The sequence below is a fragment of the Pseudorca crassidens genome, chromosome 11 (assembly GCF_039906515.1).
Source record: "Pseudorca crassidens isolate mPseCra1 chromosome 11, mPseCra1.hap1, whole genome shotgun sequence".
In the NCBI taxonomy this organism is placed as follows: Eukaryota; Metazoa; Chordata; class Mammalia; order Artiodactyla; family Delphinidae; genus Pseudorca; species Pseudorca crassidens.
The window spans coordinates 84,258,423-84,279,338 of record NC_090306.1 but is presented as its reverse complement, the minus strand read 5'-3'; the positions used below and the strand labels follow the sequence as shown (position 1 = coordinate 84,279,338).

Sequence of the window (20,916 nt, the reverse complement as noted above, 5' to 3'; positions counted from 1 at the left end):
CGCATGTGTCGTTTCCACCCCCAGTGACATGGCATGCTCCTTCCTCTTGGGATCTATGACTATAACAATGTCTTTTCAGTGGCAATTGTCTCCTAATCTGTTAGGCTCATTATACTTCGGGGAAAAAAAAAAGAAAAAAACTCCTACAATTTCAAACACCTGGGTAATGTATCATTTCATCATCCAGTGGGCTAGCCCGAGCTTGTTCACATAGCGGCAGGGTTCCAAGAGCTGCAAGAGAACAAGTCCCAGTCCATGAGTGCTTTTCAAGTCTTTCTTATATCATGCTTGCCATTGTCCCATTGACCAAAGCAAGGCACATGGCCACACTTAAAGTCGCTTGGGAGGAATGGATACAGGCTTGGGGTGTGGCTACAAGGAGCCTTTGCGGATTGGGGTCATAACTGCAATCAATCCACCCAACAGGAATTTCAGGAGGTTTCATATCAATTTCACATTGTCTTTGATCTGAGAAATCCTTAGGGTTTGGGCACTGAAATAAGTAATATTTGCCTTTTCACAACTCTTGGCAAAAATGTTAACAACTATCACAATGCTAAGAACTATTATTCAAAAGCCTAGGCTTATGAGCTAATAACGAAATTCTCTTTTACTTAGAGAAGTGACTGCTTGTGACTAGAGCACATGGACAATATAAAGCATTTTGGAATGGCGATTGTAGTTGTTTTGATGAAACCACCGAAGGGATGGTAACCTAATAATGATATTCATAGGAAAATTTAAATAATATTATGCCCCTAAATATCTCATTATTGTGAACATGATCAGAAACCTCTTGACTGAGATTTACAGAATCTTTTTCTTATAATAGACTGACTCTTTTCAATTTTTCCTCTCAAACTTAAACCCTTTAGCCTTCTTCAGCAACTTCTCAGTAAAATTCTTCCCTATTTCAGAATTCTTCCTTCCTTCTACATTATTTATGCATTACTATCATCTCATACCAACCTGCTTATGCTGTAAAGCATTATAGGGGAGCCAAGTAGCCCAGGAAGAAAAAAGAGAAAATAAATTGGAACAGAACACCAGATTTTATTTTCTCTTAGTATTAGCTTACCTCCATGAAGCAGAAGAAATTCTTTTCATCCACTTTCCCCAAATTCCAGAAATAGTCATAAACAGGAGAAACATGTCTCTCCTCACAAAGAGCCTACTTGATTGTCCTTGAACCCTAGATTGTTCTTTTATCTTCATAGTAATATATTTTCCAAGCCAGTGGATATAGGAAATCTGATAGACCTTAGTTTGAATCTCAGCTTAACCACTTACTAGATGGGGAAACTTCAGAAGCTTAAGTTGTCTACATGTTAATTTTGACTTCTAAAAAATGGATATAATAGAGCATAAACTCTAGCCTTTAGAAAGAGTTTAAGGTTGCCTTGCCTTACGCTCCACCCATTCTTCTACCCCAAGAAGGATCTCTGTTGTGAGGGGAGGGAAAAATGGAGTTAGGAAGGACATAGTGTTGCTACATTACAAAGGGATGGAGTTTTTATGGGACGATCAAGTGCTTATAATAGTACGGGATGAATCAGATTGTTTCTCTTTTAGACTGTTGTCTCTCGGACCTTTCTTCCTGTCACTCTTGTTTCTTTCATCTCAGGATACCACTGTGGTAGGTCTAGGCAGGGGGATGTCTTCGTTTGGAAAAGCCAAACAGGAACCAGGGTGAGGTCTGGGGATATGTAAAGCCAGGAATGTACCTACTTCTATCAGCTCCAAGAAAGGCAAGAGTATACAGACCTGTGACCAAACTTCAATAAAGAAAGCCAATTTGTCTGTAGCATTCTTTGAGCAAATATCTATTGAGACTTATTGTAGTAGCCAATTTGTTTACATATTCTGGCCAAATCTCTTTTCTGTGAGAAAATCATGATTATTAATCATTTCACAGGATTGTTATGATGATCAGATGAGGGGATATAAATATTATCTCTAATTCAGTGCATGCATAGTAAATAGCCCATATCAAATAAATGTTACTTGTAAATTTATAAAAACTTTGGTGTCTTGGGTTTATAATAATAACTAACTTTTTTAAAGTGTGAGTCAGCAAGTCAAGTTTGAATTTGTTGTTATTATCTACCACATTGGCTATATTTTACTTTTTCATAAGATTAGGTTATGGGCTTATCAGGTAATTTAACTTTTGATCATGGCAAATATTTAGCTGAATTTTTTTTGAATTTTGTTTTATTTATTTTTTTATACAGCAGGATCTCATTAGTTATCCATTTTATACATATTAGTGTATATATGTCAATCCCAATCTCCCAATTCATCATACCACCACCACCACCACCCCCTGCCATGTTCCCCGCTTGGTGTCCATACGTTTGTTCTCTACATCTGTGTCTGAATTTCTGCCCTGCAAACCAGTTCATCTGCACCATTTTTCTAGGTTCCACATATATGCATTAATATACGATATTTGTTTTTCTCTTTCTGACTTACTTCACTCTGTATGACAGTCTCTAGATCCATCCACATCTCTACAAATGACCCAATTTCATTCCTTTTTAAGGCTGAGCAATATTCCATTGTATATATGTACTACATCTTCTTTATCCATTCGTCTGTCGATGGGCATTTAGGTTGCTTCCATATCCTGGCTGTTGTAAATAGTGCTGCAATGAACATTGGGATGCATGTGTCCTTTTGAATTATGGTTTTCTTTGGGTATATGCCCAGTAGTGGGATTGCTGGGTCGTATGGTAATTCTATTTTTAGTGTTTTAAGGAACTCCATACTGTTCTCCATACTGGCTGTATCAATTTACATTCCTACCAACAGTGCAAGAGGGTTCTCTTTTCTCCACACCCTCTCCAGCATTTGTTGTTTGTAGATTTTCTGATGATGCCCATTCTAACTGGTGCGAGGTGATACCTCATTGTAGTTTTGATTTGCATTTCTCTAATGATTAGTGATGTTGAGCAGCTTTTCATGTGCTTCTTGGCCATCTGTATGTCTTCTTTGGAGAAATGTCTATTTAGGTCTTCTGCCCACTTTTGGATTGGGTTGTTTGTTTTTTTAATATTGAGCTGCATGAGTTGTTTATATATTTTGGAGATTAATCCTTTGTCCGTTGATTCATTTGCAAATATTTTCTCCCATTCTGAGGATTGTCTTTTCCTCTTGTTTGTAGTTTCCTTTGCTGTGCAAAAGCTTTTAAGTTTCATTAAGTCTCATTTGTTTATTTTTGTTTTTATTTCCATTACTCTAGGAGGTAGATCAAAAAAGATCTTGCTGTGATTTATGTCAAAGAGTGTTCTTCCTATGTTTTCCTCTAAGAGTTTTATAGTGTCCAGTCTTAGGTCTCTAATCCATTTTGAGTTTATTTTTGTGTATGGTGCTAGGGAGTGTTCTAATTTCATTCTTTTACATGTAGCTGTCCAGTTTTCCCAGCACCACTTATTGAAGAGACTGTCCTTTTTCCATTGTATATCCTTGCCTCCTTTGTCGTAGATTAGCTGACCATAGGTGCATGGGTTTATCTCTGGGCTTTCTATCCTGTTCCATTGATCTATATTTCTGTTTTTGTGCCAGTACCATACTGTCCTGATTACTGTAGCTTTGTAGTATAGTCTAAGTCAGGGAGTCTGATTCCTCCAGCTCCGTTTTTTTCCCTCAAGATCATTTTGGCTGTTCGGGTTCTTTTGTGTCTCCATACAAATTTTAAGATTTTTTGTTCTAGTTCTGTAAAAAATGCCATTGGTAATTTGATAGGGATTGTATTGAATCTGTAGATTGCTTTGGGTAGTATATTCATTTTCACAATATTGATTCTTCCAATCCAAGAACATGGTATATCTCTCCATCTGTTTGTATCATCTTTAATTTCTTTCATCAGTGTCTTATAGTTTTCTGCATACAGGTCTTTTGTCTCCTTAGGTAGGTTTATTTGTAGGTAGTTTTATTCTTTTTGTTGCAGTGGTAAATAGGAGTGTTTCCTTAATTTCTCTTACATATTTTTCATCATTAGTGTATAGGAATGCAAGAGATTTCTGTGCATTAATTTTGTATCCTGCAACTTTACCAAATTCATTGATTTAGCTGAATATTAAAGTGACCAATCAAAAAAGTAAACTGACTTCCTTTGCTAATTTCTTTGGCCAGGTTTTTACACAGTGTGTCTTTAAAAGACAAATTAGGTCATTAAAAAAAGGCATGGTATATTTTAAATCTCAGCAAATGTTTATGTTTTATCTTAGAAAAAATTATAAAGAATAAAAATTATCATCTTTTGTTTCTTTTCTGCATTACATTTTCAAAGATCTAAAGAAATTGAAAAATAACTAATGCTATCATAGAAGAAAGAAAGATAGCTTTACGTTAGTAGCTCAACATCAGTTTCTTGTAAAAGACACTCAATTTTTAGTGATATTGCATTGTTTGCCTATGTTTAAGCCTGAACAAATCCTTTTTGTCTAAATCATATAATCTGTATAGAATTAATCTTAATTTTATATTTGAAGTAACACGTCCGGATTATTAGCCTTAAATTACTCCTAATTATACTTCTTTTCAAGATTTTCGTTTTGAATTTATTTCCTGGCAGAAGGGCAAAGGAATGTCATTATATATGATCTTGATTTACCTGCCTGATGTCCTACTGCACAATGATTCATTTACTCCAAGAGTTTGAACGTGGGTGTCCCATTTTAAGAAAACCTGATTTTATCCAATGTAAAACATATTCCCTGGGGACAAAGGAGAAGGGTGGGCAATTACTCAATTAATACCCGATTCATACCTTTGAAATGCACCCTAAAGTAATTCAGGAAGATCTGGTTCATACACACACAAACACACACACACACACACACACACACACACACACACATTCATTTTATACGTGGCACTGTAGCCTCATGGGTATTTCATAAAGTGAGGATATCACTGTGTAGCAACAAATCAAATGTCTGGACATTGCACAAGTTGTATCAGGGCTTTCAGAGTCCTTTATAAACAAGCATCCTGACCTTCTTTTTCCCTTTTGCAGATGATCTCTCTCAAGAGGAGGACAATGATCCCCCAAAAGAATATGATCCTGGGCAATTTGCAGGCCTTCTCCATGGATCCTCTCCAGCATGTGAGTCCCCTGAAAATCCATTTCATCTCTATGGGAAAAGAGATGAACGTGAAGAAGGAAAAGATGAAGTCAGTTTGACAAATAGTCCTTTGCCTTTCAAGCAGACTCCAATAGAAAATAACTCAGAACCTTTGGTAAAGAAAATTAAACCCAAAGTAGTCAGTAGAACAATTTTTCACAAAAAAAGCAACCAACTCGAAAACCATACCATTGTTGGCACAAGAACAACTAGGAGTGGATCCCGGAATGGGGACCAGTGGATTGTGAACACGGGGGGATTTGTGGAGAGAGCCTGTACCCTGGGAAGAATAAGGTCATTGCCAAAAGCCCTGATCGACATGCATTTATCAAAAAGTGTCTCTAAATCGGATTCTGATCTCATTGCCTACCCTTCGAATGCAAAAACATCAAGAGTTAACTGGACTGAATCTTCAACTGCTGATCACAGTTCTAAAGGGAATTCTGAAAGAACGCCATCCTTCACTTCCGAATGGGAAGAAGTAAGATTTGTTCTTATTATTCCTTTAATGCTTTAGCATCGAGGGGGTTTTGGGAGAAGGATTTTCAGCTTTTTAAGTCTCTCAAAGGAAAAAAAATTAACAAACACATATAATTCCAAGTGGAAGGGAAAGGTTCCAGAGGTGTCACATGATAATTTCACAGTGAGTGTGAAAACAACACATGAGGGGAAATCTGTTGTTTCTATAGAAATTGATATCAAGCAGAAGTAATAACTAGCTATGAGGTACAAGAAAGTGTTCACATTGTGTCCTACCAAGCACTGCAGCTGACAAATTGAGAAAAATATTTGTATTTTTGTTGCTCCATATCATTTTGTTACTTGCTAAACTCTTTGTTAGCTCATCTCCCTTCTTTAAAGTATCTTATAGTTTCAGAAGGACTTTTATAATCTTGATGATAAACAGAATGGTCCTGGCCTTTCTCCAAATACCATACAAAAAACACAAATTACTTAATATTTCCCTTTACAACTATTAGAGAGACATTAAAGAAAAATATGTTATAGTCCAGTATCACCAATTTAAGCTCTACTTAAAGACAAAGTCTTTAATTTCATAGAATTACTCAGAAAGCAAGTGCCCTTGTAAGGTTATAAAATATCATCCTTTTCCCTGACATCATTATTATATAATAAAGTAATGAAGTCTCTTGCTTTTTCTTGAATTTCTTCAAAGAATGGACCACACTCTTCCTTGGCATTTCATTCTAACATGTCACATTTTGTCTCTCAGAAGATTGTGCTGGTTGGATTAGGTTTTGAAGCACAGTAGGTCACTATAGTATTCTGAGAACTAGAAATGGAAATGGTTCTGGTATTGACATTCTGAATTGAGCTGTTAGAGAAAATCACTTAATCTCTCTGCACCTGTTTCAGGGTGAACAAAATGGGACCTTTAAGTAATGCTCACTGTCCTTTCTGAAACCTGCTGTCTTCCTAAGGTTGCTAGGATGATGAGGAGAGGGATTAAACCATAAATAGCTAAAGCTCTGACAGTCACATCTTCCTATACATTCCATAGTAGTAGATTGATAGTTTATTCAGATCTATCCATTTCTTATATTTATTAACTCTGTGAATAACATCTGGAGATCCTTTTTGGAACAAGGCAGGATTAATTAACATTTAACTTACCTCTTAGCATCAGGTTGTCTCCATGCCTAGATTCTTGTGATTACATGCTACAAATCAGCTTGTGTCTGGTTAAACCATTTAACAAGAACTTGGTTCTAATGGTCATGCTTCACTGGTCAGATGAGATGCACGCTCTCAGACAGAAGAGGAAGTATGCCCGAGAGGGTAGACATCGTCACGTGAATTTATCTTCAGCTCCTTCCCCATCTGAGTTTAAAGAATACACAATTTCTAACTTACTGACCCATGTAGGTCCAAACAAAGTTCATTTTAGGAAATACAAAGAAAAGGCAAGCTGATTTTGAAAGTTTAAGAAAGGGAAATATAATATGTATTTCTAAAAGCATTTCAAAAGGTGTCTGCCTCCCTTTAAACCCTTCTCTGTCGGTCTCTTAATTGTTGAATTGCAATGGTAATAATATCAAGAATATATGCTTCTGGGAAAAAAAAGCATATATGCTTCTGGCATATGAAAGTATTTTAAAATGCAATGCTGTATGCTAAGTGAAATGAGTCAGACAGAGAGAGACAAATACTATATTATATCACATATATATGGAATCTAAAAAACATAACAAACTAGTGACTGTAACAAAAAAGAAGCAGACGTACAGATATAGAAATCAAACTAGTGGTTACCAGTGGCAGGGGAGAGGGGCAATATAGGGTGGGGGATTAAGAGGTACAAACTATTGGCTGTAAGATAGGCTCAAGGATGTATTGTACAACACAGGGAATATAGCCAATATTTTGTAATCACTGTAAATGGAAACTAACCTTTAAATTTTGTATAAAAAATAAAAATAAATTAAAAATTTTTAAATAAAAAATAAATAAAAGTGCAACACTATAAGTGAATGTAATAATTCCTTTATATGGTTTTTGTTTCTCACAGATTGACAAAATAATGAGTTCCATAGATGTTGGAATTAACAGCGAACTTGAAGAAATTAATGGTGAGAACACAAGTAAGGAAACCTCTCCTCTATGTTGTAAGGAATAAATGTGCTCAAGAACTAGCTATGAAATGATAGGAGTCTATAGATAATTTCATGTTTTACCATAACAATAGTAGCTACAAATTATTTTTTTCCATTCATATCAAACAACTATAACCTCTAAACAACATCAATTATACTGATTTAGCAAATTGAGAGATTTTTCCCCATGTGCTATTTTACTATGCCAGTTAACATTAATGAAATTCCAACTTTATGTAGAGCTAAGTATGAAGCAATTCAAAATGTTCTAGAACATGGTAACAACACACTACTATTTCTCATTCCGTGAAACGTCCCATTCATCCTGGCCAATTGATTAACAACTTCTCCTAAATTGTAAGCTCCAGTATGGCAAGAACTGTGTGTTATTCATCTTCTTGTATCCCAGAATACCTAGCAGCGTGTCTCACAAATAGTCGGTTCTGCAATCACCCTTACAAGGTATTGTTTTCTTCCCTATAATTAAAGCTCAAGAGTGGAAGGTCATTTAAAACTTGAAGTTAGTAGTGATAGTTGATTTTTCTGTAGAGATGATAAGATTAAGGTCTGCAGGAGAGAAGCCTAAATATATCACAGGGTAAACAGTTACAGTCCTTGTGGCCCTTTGATAGTCACCAGAGTCTTTTAAACAGCACTCTAAGTGACTGTTAAGCACAGGAAAGTTGGAGAAGCGCTCTCTTCTGGTGCACTGGGCCTGAGTAGACAAGAAGTGACATTGAAATCTGGGGTTGCAGTCAATGAAGGGAACATTCAGGTCTAAATGATACCCTTGCAGGAGCACCCCACTCCTTGCTCCTATGCTGGGACAAGTATGAACTTAAATTGTTCTAATATGGCTGGGCTCCATGTTAATTAAGTGATAATTTCTTTAAAAACTAGACAGTTTTTTTTTTCTAAAACACGTGTTTGTTTTAGATTTTAAAAACTGAAAAATTATGAAAAAAAGTACCAAAATTGTGTGCATTTGTTTAGTGACACAAGCTTGATGGCATGTGTAGCTAGCTCTCTCACACAGAAATGCTGATAAACATTGAGGACTTTTCCAGTATCCAGAGAACTAGCCTAAGAATGTATGTTGCCATATAGTTCTTTCAGATATGCTTACAGGATAATTTCAAGAAAGCTGTAGGAATGCAGATTTTTGACTGATGTGAAGGTAAGAATGTATTTTCTTATCATAGTAAGTTCCCCGTTACTGAGAATATTCAAGCAGAGATTTAATGCTTCTCTGTTGGAAGACTTAGGTGACATTGAACATTCTAATGTAAAATTCTTCAGATAGTACCATAGAATTGCGAAAATATCATAAACTTTATTATAATGAAAATAAGTACAAATGTTAAAATTGCCACTCAGGCAAAATTGCCTTTGAAGGGCATTTTAATAATAAATAAATCCACAGATTATTTTCCCTTAAATTACCCTCGTTTCACCTCTCAGATCACCATCCTACCCACTGCCTTTATTTACTATTTTTCTACAGTGATAATGAAAATGAAGACTCAGTCCCCAAAGCATCATTACTATTAACAAAGACTGGTTCTGTATGCGCCTTAATTTTCACTTCTTAATTACACACTAGTTATGCACTAAGTGATTGACCATAACATGTGGCATTCCAATTGGCCATTAGGCCATTTGTGAATTACAGCTTTAGTGGTGCAGGCTTTTCCCTCTCGAGACTAGACAGAACTGGAGAAGTGATAGACAACCCCGTGAAGATGACATTCCACAAATAATGTATTGGGTACTGAGTGTGGCCAGGAAATCGCATGGTGGAATAAAAAGTCAGACAGAAGTGAATTCAAATATCAGTCCTGCTATTTACTAGCTGCTTGATCTTCGGCAACTCACTCAGTTTCCCCATCAACAGAAATGGAGATATTAATGTAGGATCGTCGTAGAGACATATGCAATGGCATATAAGTAGAGTATGATACATGTAGACATGTATTAAATTTTACCTCTCCCTTGCCCTATCATGAGGGAGATGCTGTTTTAGACAGTGTGGGCATATCAAGGTAACCACACATCAGCCCTTCTTTTAAGAACTTTACAATGTCAGCTAGTCTCACAGCCTTCATGTTAAATTTGCTGTATTCCCTGGAATTGTGGCGTGTCAGTTAGAGTGCAGGTCATAACAAGCCCGACAGTCAGATGGTACCAGAGAAGAGTAATTACTAAAAGAGAGCATAAAACTCCAGGCTACCCCGGCAAGGAGAAGAGGATAATCTAGATGTTTGTTTGTTTGTTCGTTTTGGCTGCGTTGGGTCTTTGTTGCTGTGCACTGGCTTTCTCTAGTTGCGGCGAGCAGGAGCTACTCTTTGTTGCGGTGCACGGGCTTCTCACTGCGGTGGCTTCTCTTATGGAGCACGGGCTCTAGGCGCGCGGGCTTCAGTAGTTGTGGTACACGCGCTCAGTAGTTGTGGCTCACAGACTCTAGAGCGCAGGCTCAGGAGTTGTGGCGCACAGGCTTAGTTGCTTCTTGGCATGTGGGATCTTCTCAGACCAGGGATCAAACCCGTGTCCCCTGCATTGGCAGGTGGATTCTTAACCACTGTGCCACCAAGGAAGTCCCTTTAGAATGCATTGATTTAAATGTGCTAAATTATTTTAATGAAATCTGAGTATTCTCTTTTTGCTTGACAATGAGGAAGACATGTGCAGTAAAACCAATGGGAAGTCAATTTAGAGTGAGCACGAGGCAATGGTACTTTACCTAGTATTGTGTTGTCGGCATCTACAGTTTTGTTTTGGAAGGCCACTGAGCCAAGCACTACGACTGGCTTCATCACAGATGCATAGTTCTATGAGCATTTATGATGTTTGTTGCTAAAAACCTCAGAAGGTGATTGGGAGACTAAAATCATAAGCAGTGGAGATACATGATGGATCAAGGATCAGCATTAAATTTTCCATGCTGTTGCCCCTTATGTTTCATTGTTTTTGTTTGCCCTCCTCCCGCCGCGCTTGCATTTGCAATTTCAGGTATTTTTGTAAACAAAATATTTATTGGACCAGGAAGGGAGTTGGAACTCTTCCATCTTCATTCCTAAAAATATGAACCAGCTCAAAGTTTGAGCAGTCTCTATGAATTGTATAACTAGTTTCACCCATAGAAATCATTTTTCTCTCTTTTAAAAAAGTTCCTCAGCAATTATACAGTAGTTTGAAGCTTATCTGGCAGCCCCAACTCTCCAGGACTAAGATAGAAATAAAAGTAAATAACATTTACTGAATTTATTTTAGGTCAGTCCCTTAGGTTCTCACTCAGTCTAATATTAATGGATGTTTTTCACAAACATAACGTCTGGTTTCCCACTTGAAATCAGACTTAAATGCCCGATAAATTGGCATTGGCAGTAGGATTCAGTTATATCAATACCTCGTATTATGTAGAACATCCTGCTCTTTGGTGGTGCTGCATATGTGATATGATAATACATTCTATGTCATCGTGTACAGCCATGTATAGGATTTTTTCAGAGAAAAGATTTTAAGGTTAGATAGATTTGGCTTCAGATCCCAATGTTGCATCTCAGTGGCTTTGTGACCTCTTTGATCTCAGTTTCTTCCCCTATAAATTCAGAGTTTTAACAACCACCTCATAAGACTCCTGCAAGGTTAAATTATACGATTGTACTACTGTAGCCTAAAACATAGCAGGTGATCAATAAATATAAATTCTCTTACCTTCTTATCCAGGTATGCATGACTTACCTTTCTAATTAGAGTGTACACCACACAGGAAGATACTTGGGAAATCTTTCTTTTTGATCAGTAAAAACTGTAGTTAAGATATAACTCTTCATATTCTAAGTTTTTTTCACGTGGAGTCTTTCTTGAAGTTTTATTTCTTAACCATTGTCTTTGTATCACAAGGAAGTACTTTCATGTTAGGAAATTTACCATATTCATTGGAACTACTTCATGTTGTCACACTTTCCAAGAATCAAGTTGATGATCTTCTTGATGAGACTGAGAATCACTTAAGTAAAGTGGAGGCAATAATTGGCTCCACAGGATCTGCTTATTGTTACACAACAGCAAATATGCAAAGTAACCAAGTGCCCAGACTTTACAGTCCAGGGGTGGCTGATAATCTTATAAACACCCTCCTATTTCTAAACTGGCCTCACTCATCTCCTGCTACAAGGACTTTAGGTATATGGACTATATTAGATTGATCTCAGGTACCTGAATATAGAAAATAGTATTTAGTTAAAACGTATTTTTTGAGGCTGGGATTTTTGTCCTTATACTTAAGATTGAATTGTATTCAAAGAGAAATATTCTAGAGTCTTATCTTTTAAAAATCTACTTTTGCCAATGTATGAATTTCATCTAAATTTTAATTATAAAGTATTTGTAAAGGATTTTACCATAGAGTACACTGTCTATATTGGATAGATAAAGCAACTCTTAAGTTATTTGCTTAAGAGAATACATAGCTCTGAAAGCAGCAGTTAACAATAATCCAGAGCCCTGCTTTCTAAGCTTTTGCTTCTCTTCCTCTAAGAGTCTGAGGGCCAGGTTACAGTGCAGGGTTCCTTATAGCCATAGAGACCTTCCATGGAGAGTTTCTAGGAATTTAGGGACTCGCTAAGGCAGAGTAAGTGTTCTCTCCTCCTGAGCTAAGCTCCACCTTCTCCCTGGTCTACAGGAACAGAGAGAGTTCACATGATCCTTTCCCCAAAGAGAGTCTGTTTCTAAGTGGCTACGGCAGACATCTCCACAGCCCCAGAAGCTGCTCCTCCCTGATGTTTTGGTTGCTTCCAGGCCCCTGATATTTACTCACACAGTTCAGATCTGCATCCGGAGGTTCTTTGCCATCAATGCAGCTGATAGCTGTGCTCCTGCTAAGGTTGCTGATGGGAATATCATTCCTCAAACTCTAGGAGAACAACTTTTTTAAAAAAATGTATTTACAATTTCCTAGAGTTGCCCTATTAGAGAAATGACAAAGAGGAAAGAAGCTGAATTGTATTCCATTCTTACTGTGTGCCAGATGCTGTGCAGTTTACTCCTGTGAGCATTCACTTCTCCAAATAACTCGGTGAGGTATTATTATACCCATTTTATAGATGAAGAAAGGCTAAGAAAGGGTAACTTGTCAAAGTCAACTGCTTCAAACCTAGTTTTGTTTCTTCCAGAAGTTCATACTCCTTTCAATAAAATATGTTACTATAAAGAACAACAGACAGCCCTTTGCTTCTTTCTCTTTAGTTCAATTCATGAGCATATGCACTATGGGGAGCCAACTGAGGTGTTTACATGTAAAACCAACCACTTTCCCTTAGCAAAGCCTAACTATTGGTATGGAAGACTTTAGCTTAAACCCCAAAGCCCTCCCAAAGCACAGGCCACATGGTCATATATTTAAATGAATCACAAGCCTGAATATCTCCTACCTCCCGAAAGTGAAAGCATATGCTAATAATGATTTGGGTTTCACTTATTTTCAGAGGAAGAATTTTCCTTGCCTCCAGTAATATTTTTTCCATGAACTGTTAAATGGTACATAAAAGCCTCTCTGTGAAGTGCTTTGCAACAGGCATAACTTATTTTTTATTTTTATTTCTTTTTACAGCACTATTTTTAATAGAACCAACTGGGGAAGGTGGGTAGTGGCATACGTTAGCATACAGGCACACTATTGTCTAAATCAAGAGAGGATTAATTTTTATTATTATTTTATGTAACACTTCACTGAGTAACTTAGTTTTTTTTTCAGATAGATTAAATCTAAGAAACTCCTTAATAATAGAATAACCATGTAACAGTGTGAGGTACAGTAATCATTAGGCTAGATGAGTTAACTAATGATGAGTTAACTAATCTTTATCAAGAGATAGTGTTTAATCAACCAAACAATTGTGTCCTTAGCACAATAGACACTAAAATTTATTTAACATCTTTTAATGACTATTCCAAATAGTCATTAAAAACTAAAATAACCTACATAATAAAGATTTTGATCACTAAAATATGGCTGAGATTCTCTGGTTTTGAAATTACAAGTAATATTCATATGTGAAATTTGTTTTCTCTTAAGTATAAAATAGTTGGGTGTTATTCTGTGGCCTAATATTTGCCTATGATGTATCAATAGTTAGAACTGGTAAACTTTTTCAATTCAACGGAATATTTAACCTTCTAGAAGAGGCCTAGAGAGGTGAGCAAGTGCATCTTCTACTGTAGTTATACTGAAATACTTTCCATAACATCTTTCGTATATGATCAATCAACATCTGCTCACTACTTCCAGAGACAATGTATTCTATCACTGGGAAGCTCAAATTGTTAAAAACTCATTTTTTCAAGTCCCTTCTATCCATTTTTCTCTTAAAAAAATTTCCAGTGAAACAAAGGATGGATAATGGCCCATTATTTCTAATATATTATGAGTATCTTCAGGGTATGGCTGATATTTTTCCTAGACCATAGCCCCTTGCCCATTCACCATTAAGCTGAAAAACAGTGCAAAGAGTCTCCTTTATAGACACTTAAAAAATACTAGTTGCATGACTTCTGTATAAATGTCAGTGCATTTTACAAAGTCCACCATTAACAACCTCATACTTGTAAGACAGTCGGAAGTAAAAATAATTGGGAGTAATTTGAAATATAGACAACAGGCCTTCATAAGTTATGGATCATCATAATGATTACTTTTAGATACAAATTTGTTTTCCCAAAATACAATGAAGAATGAAGTGATAAACATGGGTCACTTACCCATGAGAAAAACTTCATAGCTTATACTGGTTGTTTCTATGATACACTATTCTGGTAACAAAGGGCTTCTCATCTACCAGTATTTTTGATACTTAAGTATAAACTTCTAGAGAGTTATATAAATTTAAGAACAGTGGTACCCAGCAATATTACTTTTATGAATGTATCCTAAGGAAACAACAGGACAAGAGCAAAATATGTGTATATAAAGATGTTCATATCAGCATTGGTTATGATCATTTAAGAAATAGAATCAAACCAAATCACCATTAATAGAAAATTTGTAAAATGAGTTACTGTAATTCCTTATGATGAAATGTTAAATAGCTAATTAAAAATGACATTGTATCTATATTTACTACCATGGAAATATAGCCGTAATATACTACTAAGTGAAAAAAGTAGATAACCAAGTAAATTATATCCCATTTTTTAATACACATGCATGAAAAACATCTGGAAGGACATATGCAAAAAAATTAACTGTGAATATCACTGGGTGAGACTATCAGTGATTTTTATTTTCTGCTCTCCTAAATTTTTAGAGTGAGTGTACGTTACTTATATTTTCATTGTCTACATCATTCACTAGAAGAAAGTATATGCCAATTTAGTAAATAAATAAAATGGGAAACAAATTGAAATTTATGCAGTCACAAATATGCAACCACATATACATAAACACTTATATGTAAAACATATAAATGTTATAGCCATCAGTGGTGATTAAATTTTGCCAAGTGAACACCTTATTGAATACGTGATTAAGTCTTTTTATTAGTTCTAAGTTAAAATAGGTGTGTTTCAGTGGTTGCAGAAAGGGGATTCATTTGATTTAGTTTTTGTTACTGCAAAAACTATTTTTAAATAACAACACAAATTTTTAATATATCCATAACCCAACCCCGATCAAATGATTTTTTTTCTTTTGTCCATGTCCTGGTCTGTGTACATATTCTAGTGACCTTCTAGCCTTTGTCTATGTGCACAGTCAATTTTTATGTATTAATAATTTTATAGATAGAATTTTGCAATCTTCATTTTCATGTTACCATTTCATAAAACTCTGTTTTCTTACTTTTCTTCTTACCCCCTTGCTTTATCACTCCTATGAATATCCAATGTTAACATGGAGTATATACTTGTGCTTTTCTTCAGTTTCTTTCATGCAATTACAAACAGAAAGATGATAGATAGATAATAGATAGGTAGATGTTGCTTATGTTTTAAAAATACGAGGTCAAGCTATATACATTTCTCTGCAGCTTCTTCTCATTTAACAACAATCATGGCTTTACCTTATTTTTATAATCTGTGAAACAAAATTGCATTGGTGAAGTTCACCGTCAGTGAGGAAGAGAGCTCTGATCTGATTACTACTCCCACCACTGAGCTAACTTGCTGTGTGACTTGGAAAATAACACCTCACAATGGACCTAAGTTTCTTAATTTGAAAATAAATGGTAGGACTATATCTTTTCCAACTCTATAATTGTATGACTCATGCTTTTATCTTTTGTTTTATGGGTTATTCTTTGGCAGAGTGTCCTTCTTTAAAACTTTCCACTTAATTTCTTAAGGACAAATGATCAATAAATCTCAACTATGTGTATTTCAACTAGATTCTTCTAGGAATATTGCCAGATCCTCAATTTACATTGCTTTTAAAATATATTAATGTAATAAGTGCATATTTTAATTGATAGAGGTGTGTAAGATATTTAAGTTCTTTGTTTTTATATGCAAAAGTGACTTTCTACGAAGCATCTCAGCTCTTTTAATAAACCTTATCGAGGAGCTTCAAGATGGTGGAAGGAGTAAGACATGGAGATCACCTTCCTCCCCACAAATACATCAGAAATACATCTACATGTGGAGCAACCCCTACAGAACACCTACTGAACGCTGGCAGAAGACCTCAGAGCTCCCAAAAGGCAAAAAACACCCCACATACCTGGGTAGGGCAAAAGAAAAAAGAACATGCAAAGACAAAAGAATAGGGACTGGACCCGCACCAGTGGGAGGGAGCGGTGAAGGAGGAAAGGTTTCCACACACTAGAAGCCCCTTCGTGGGCAGAGACTGCGGGTGGCAGAGCGGGGAAGCTTCGCAGCCACGGAGGAGAGCACAACAACAGGGGTGCGGAGGGCAAAGTGGAGAGATTCCCACACAGAGGATTGGTGCCGACCGGCACTCACCAGCCCGAGAGGCTTGTCTGCTCATCCGCCAGGGCGGGCGGGGGCTGGGAGCTGAGGCTCGGGCTTCGGAGGTCGGTCCCCGGGAGAGGACTGGGGTTGGCTGCGTGAACACAGCCTGAAGGGATCTAGTGCGCCACTGCTAGTCGGGAGGCAGTTGGGGAAAAAGTCTGGAGCTGGCGAAGAGGCAAGAGACTTTTTCTTGCGTCTTTGTTTCCTGGTGCGCGAGGAGAGGGGATTAAGAAGAGTGCCACTTAAAGGAGCTCCAGAGACGGGCGCAAGCCACAGCTATCAGCACGGACCCCATAGACGGGCATGGTATATAATAAGGCTGCTGCTGCCGCCACCAAGAAGCCTGTGTGCAAGCAGAGGTCACTGTCCACACCTTCCCTCCTGGGAGCCTGTGCAGCCCGCCACTGCCAGGGTCTCGTGATCGAGGGACGACTTCCCTGGGAGAACTTCCGCACAGCGTGCCTCAGGCTGGTGCAAGGTCGTGCTGGCCTCGGTCGCCGCAGCGACAAGCATTGCTCGACAAGCATTCCGTACCCTTCCTTTCCCCGGCCTGAGTGAGCCAGAGCCCCTGAATCAGCTGTTACGTTAACCCCGTCCTGTCTCGGCGGGAAACAGACACCCTCATGTGACCTCCACGCAGAGCTGGGGCCAAATCCAAAGCTGAACCCCAGGAGCTGTGCCAACAAAGAAGAGAAAGGGAAATCTCTCCCAGCAGCCTCAGGAGCAGCCGATTAAATGTCCACAATCAACTTGATGTACCCTGCATCTGTGGAATACCTGAATAGACAACGAATCATCCCAAACTGAGGCAGTGGACTTTGGGAGCAACAATATATTTTTTCCTTCTTCTGTTTTTGTGAGTGTGTATGTGTATACTTCTGTGTGTGATTTTGTCTATATAGCTTTGCTTTTATCATTTCATTTGTCCTAGTGTTCTGTCTGTACTTTTTTTAATTTTTTTTTTAGTATAGTTTTTAGTGCTTGTTATCATTGGTAGATTTGTTTTTTGGTTTGGTTGCTCTCTTTCTTTCTTTTTTTAAATTACTTTTTAAATTTTTTAATTTTTTATTTTAATAACGTTATTTTATTTTATATTCTTCTTTCTTTCTTTCTTTTTTTCTCCCTTTTATTCTGAGACGTGTGGATGACAGGCTCTTGGTGCTTCGGCCAGTCATCAGACCTGTGCCTCTGAGATGGGAGAGCCGAGTTCAGGACATTGGTCCACCAGAGACTTCCCAGCTCCAAGTAATATCAAATGGCAAAAATCTCCTAGAGATCTCCATCTCAATGCTAAGACCCAGCTGCACTCAATGACCAGCCAGCTACAGTGCTGGACACCCTATTGCAAAAACTAGTAAGACGGGAACACAACCCCACCCATTAGCAGAGAGGCTGCCTAAAATAATAATAAAGTCACAGACACCCCAAAACACAACACCAGACATGGACGTGCCCACCAGAAAGACAAGATCCAGCCTCATACACCAGAACACAGGCACTAGTTCCCTCCATCAGGAAGCCTATACAACCCACTGAACCAACCTTAGCCACTGGGGACAGACACCAAAAACAACAGGAAATACGAACCTGCAGCCTGCGAAAAGGAGATCCCAAATACAGTAAGTGAAGCAAAATGAGAAGACAGAGAAACACACAGCAGATGAAGGAGCAAGGTAAAAACCCACCAGACCACACAAATGAAGAGGAAACAGACAGTCTACCTGAAAAAGAATTAAGAATAATGGTAGTAAAGATGATCCAAAATCTTGGAAATAGAGTGGAGAAAATACAAGAAACGTTTAACAAGGACCTAGAAGAACTAAAGAGCACAGAAACAATGAAGAACAACAATACATGAAATTGAAAATTCTCTAGAAGGAATCAATAGCAGAATAACTGAGGCACAAGACGAATAAGTACCTGGAAGATAAAATAGTGGAAATAACTACCACAGAGCAGAATAAAGAAAAAAGAATGAAAAGAATTGAGGGACAGTCTCAGGGACCTCTGGGACAACATTAAACACACCAACATTCGAATTATAGGGGTCCCAGAAGAGAAAAAGAAGGGGACTGAGAAAATATTTGAAGAGATTATAGTTGAAAACTTCCCTAATATGGGAAAGGAAATAGTTAATCAAGTCCAGGAAGCACAGACAGTCCCATACAGGATAAATCCAAGGAGAAGCATGCCAAGACACATGTTAATCAAACTATCAAATATTAAACACCAAGAAAAATTATTAAAAGCAGCAAGGGAAAAACAACAAATAACACACAAGGGAATCCCCATAAGGATAACAGCTGATCTTTCAGCAGAAACTCTGCAAGCCAGAAGGCAGTTCCAGTATATATTTAAAGTGATGAAGGAGAAAAACCTACAACGAAGATTACTCTACCCAGCAAGGATCTCATTTACATTTGATGAAGATATTAAAACCTTTACAGACAAGCAAAAGCTAACAGAATACAGTACCACCAAACCAGCTTTACAACAAATGCTAAAGGAACTTCTCTACGCAACAAACACAAGAGAAGGAAAAGACCTACAATAACAAACCCAAAACAATTAAGAAAATCGTAGTAGGAACATACATATCAATAATTACCTTAAATGTAAATGAATTAAATTCTCCAACCTAAAGACATAGACTAGCTGAATGGATACAAAAACAAGACCTGTATATATGCTGTCTACAAGAGACCCACTTCAGGCCTAGGGACACATACAGACTGAAAGTGAGGGGATGGAAAAAGATATTCCATGCAAATGGAAATCAAAAGAAAGCTGGAGTAACAATTCTTATATCAGTCAACATAATTTTAAAATAAAGACTATTACAAGAGACAAAGGAGGACACTACATAATGATCAAGGGACCAATCCAGGAAGAAGATATAACAATTGTAAATATCTATATACCCAACGTAGGAGGACCTCAATACATAAGGCAACTACTAACAACCATAAAAGGGGAAATCGAAGGTAACACAATCATAGTAGGGGAACTTAACACCCCACTTTCACCAATGGACAGATCATCCAAAATGAAAATAAATAAGGAAACACAAGCTTTAAATGATACATTAAACAAGATGGACTTAATTGATATTTATGGGACATTCCATCCAAAAAAAACATAATACACTTTCTTTTCAAGTACTCATGGAACATTCTCCAGGATAGATCATATCTTGGGTCACAAATCAAGCCTTGGTAAATTTAAGAAAATTGAAATCATATTAAGTATCTTTCTGACCACAATGCTATGAGACTAGATATCAATTACAGGAAGAAATCTGTGAAAAAATAAAACACATGGAGGCTAAACAATATACTGCTTGATAACCAAGAGATCACTGAAAAAATCAAAGAGGAAATAAAGAAAATACCTAAAAACAAATGACAATGAAAACACTATGACCCAAAACCTATGAGATGCAGCAAAAGCAGTTCTAAGAGGGAAGTTTATAGCAATACAATCCTACCTTAAGAAACAGGACACATCTCGAATAAGCAACCTAACTTTGCATCTAAAGCAATTAGAGAAAGAACAAAAAACCCCCAAAGTTAGCAGAAGGAAAAAATCATAAAGATCACATCAGAAATAAATGAAAAAGAAATGAAAGAAACAATAGCAAAGATCAATAAAACTAAAAGCTGGCTCTTTGAGAAGGTAAACAAAATTAATAAACCATTAGCCAGACTCATCAAGAATAAAAGGGAGAAGACTCAAATCAATAGAATTAGAAATGAAAAGGGGGAAGTAACAACTGACACTGCTGAAATACAAAGGGTCATGAGAGATTACTACAAGCAACTATATGCCAATAAAATGGACAACCTGGAAGAAATGGACAAATTCTTAGAAAAGCACAACCTTTTGAGACTGAACCAGGCAGAAAGAGAAAATATGAACAGACCAATCACAAGCACTGAAATTGAAACTGTGATTAAAAATCTTCCAACAAACAAAAGCGCAGGACCAGATTGCTTTACAGGAAAATTCTGTCAAACATTTAGAGAAGAGCTAACACCTATCCTTCTCAAACTCTTTGAAAATATAGCAGAGAGAGGAACACTCCCAAAGTCATTCTATGAGGCCACCATCACCCTGATAGCAAAACCAGACAGGGATGTCACAAAGAAACAAAACTACAAGCCAATATCACTGATGAACATTCTTGCAAAAATCCTCAACAAAAT

At 37.0% G+C, this 20,916-nt stretch overlaps 1 protein-coding gene across 16 annotated transcripts in view; it reads left to right on the top strand.

The window, feature by feature from the left end:
* ANKS1B (ankyrin repeat and sterile alpha motif domain containing 1B) overlaps positions 1-20,916 on the top strand; it is a 1,163,282-nt gene that overhangs the window by 669,487 nt on the left and 472,879 nt on the right. For 14 of the 16 annotated variants that reach the window (XM_067697640.1, XM_067697639.1, XM_067697638.1 and 11 more), the window contains exons 13-14: positions 5,024-5,613; positions 7,663-7,735. In XM_067697640.1, the coding sequence (XP_067553741.1) occupies positions 5,024-5,613; positions 7,663-7,735 (663 nt within the window). The remainder of the gene's footprint in view (positions 1-5,023; positions 5,614-7,662; positions 7,736-20,916) is intronic. The other 2 variants (XM_067697637.1, XM_067697627.1) reach the window with 1 other exon arrangement.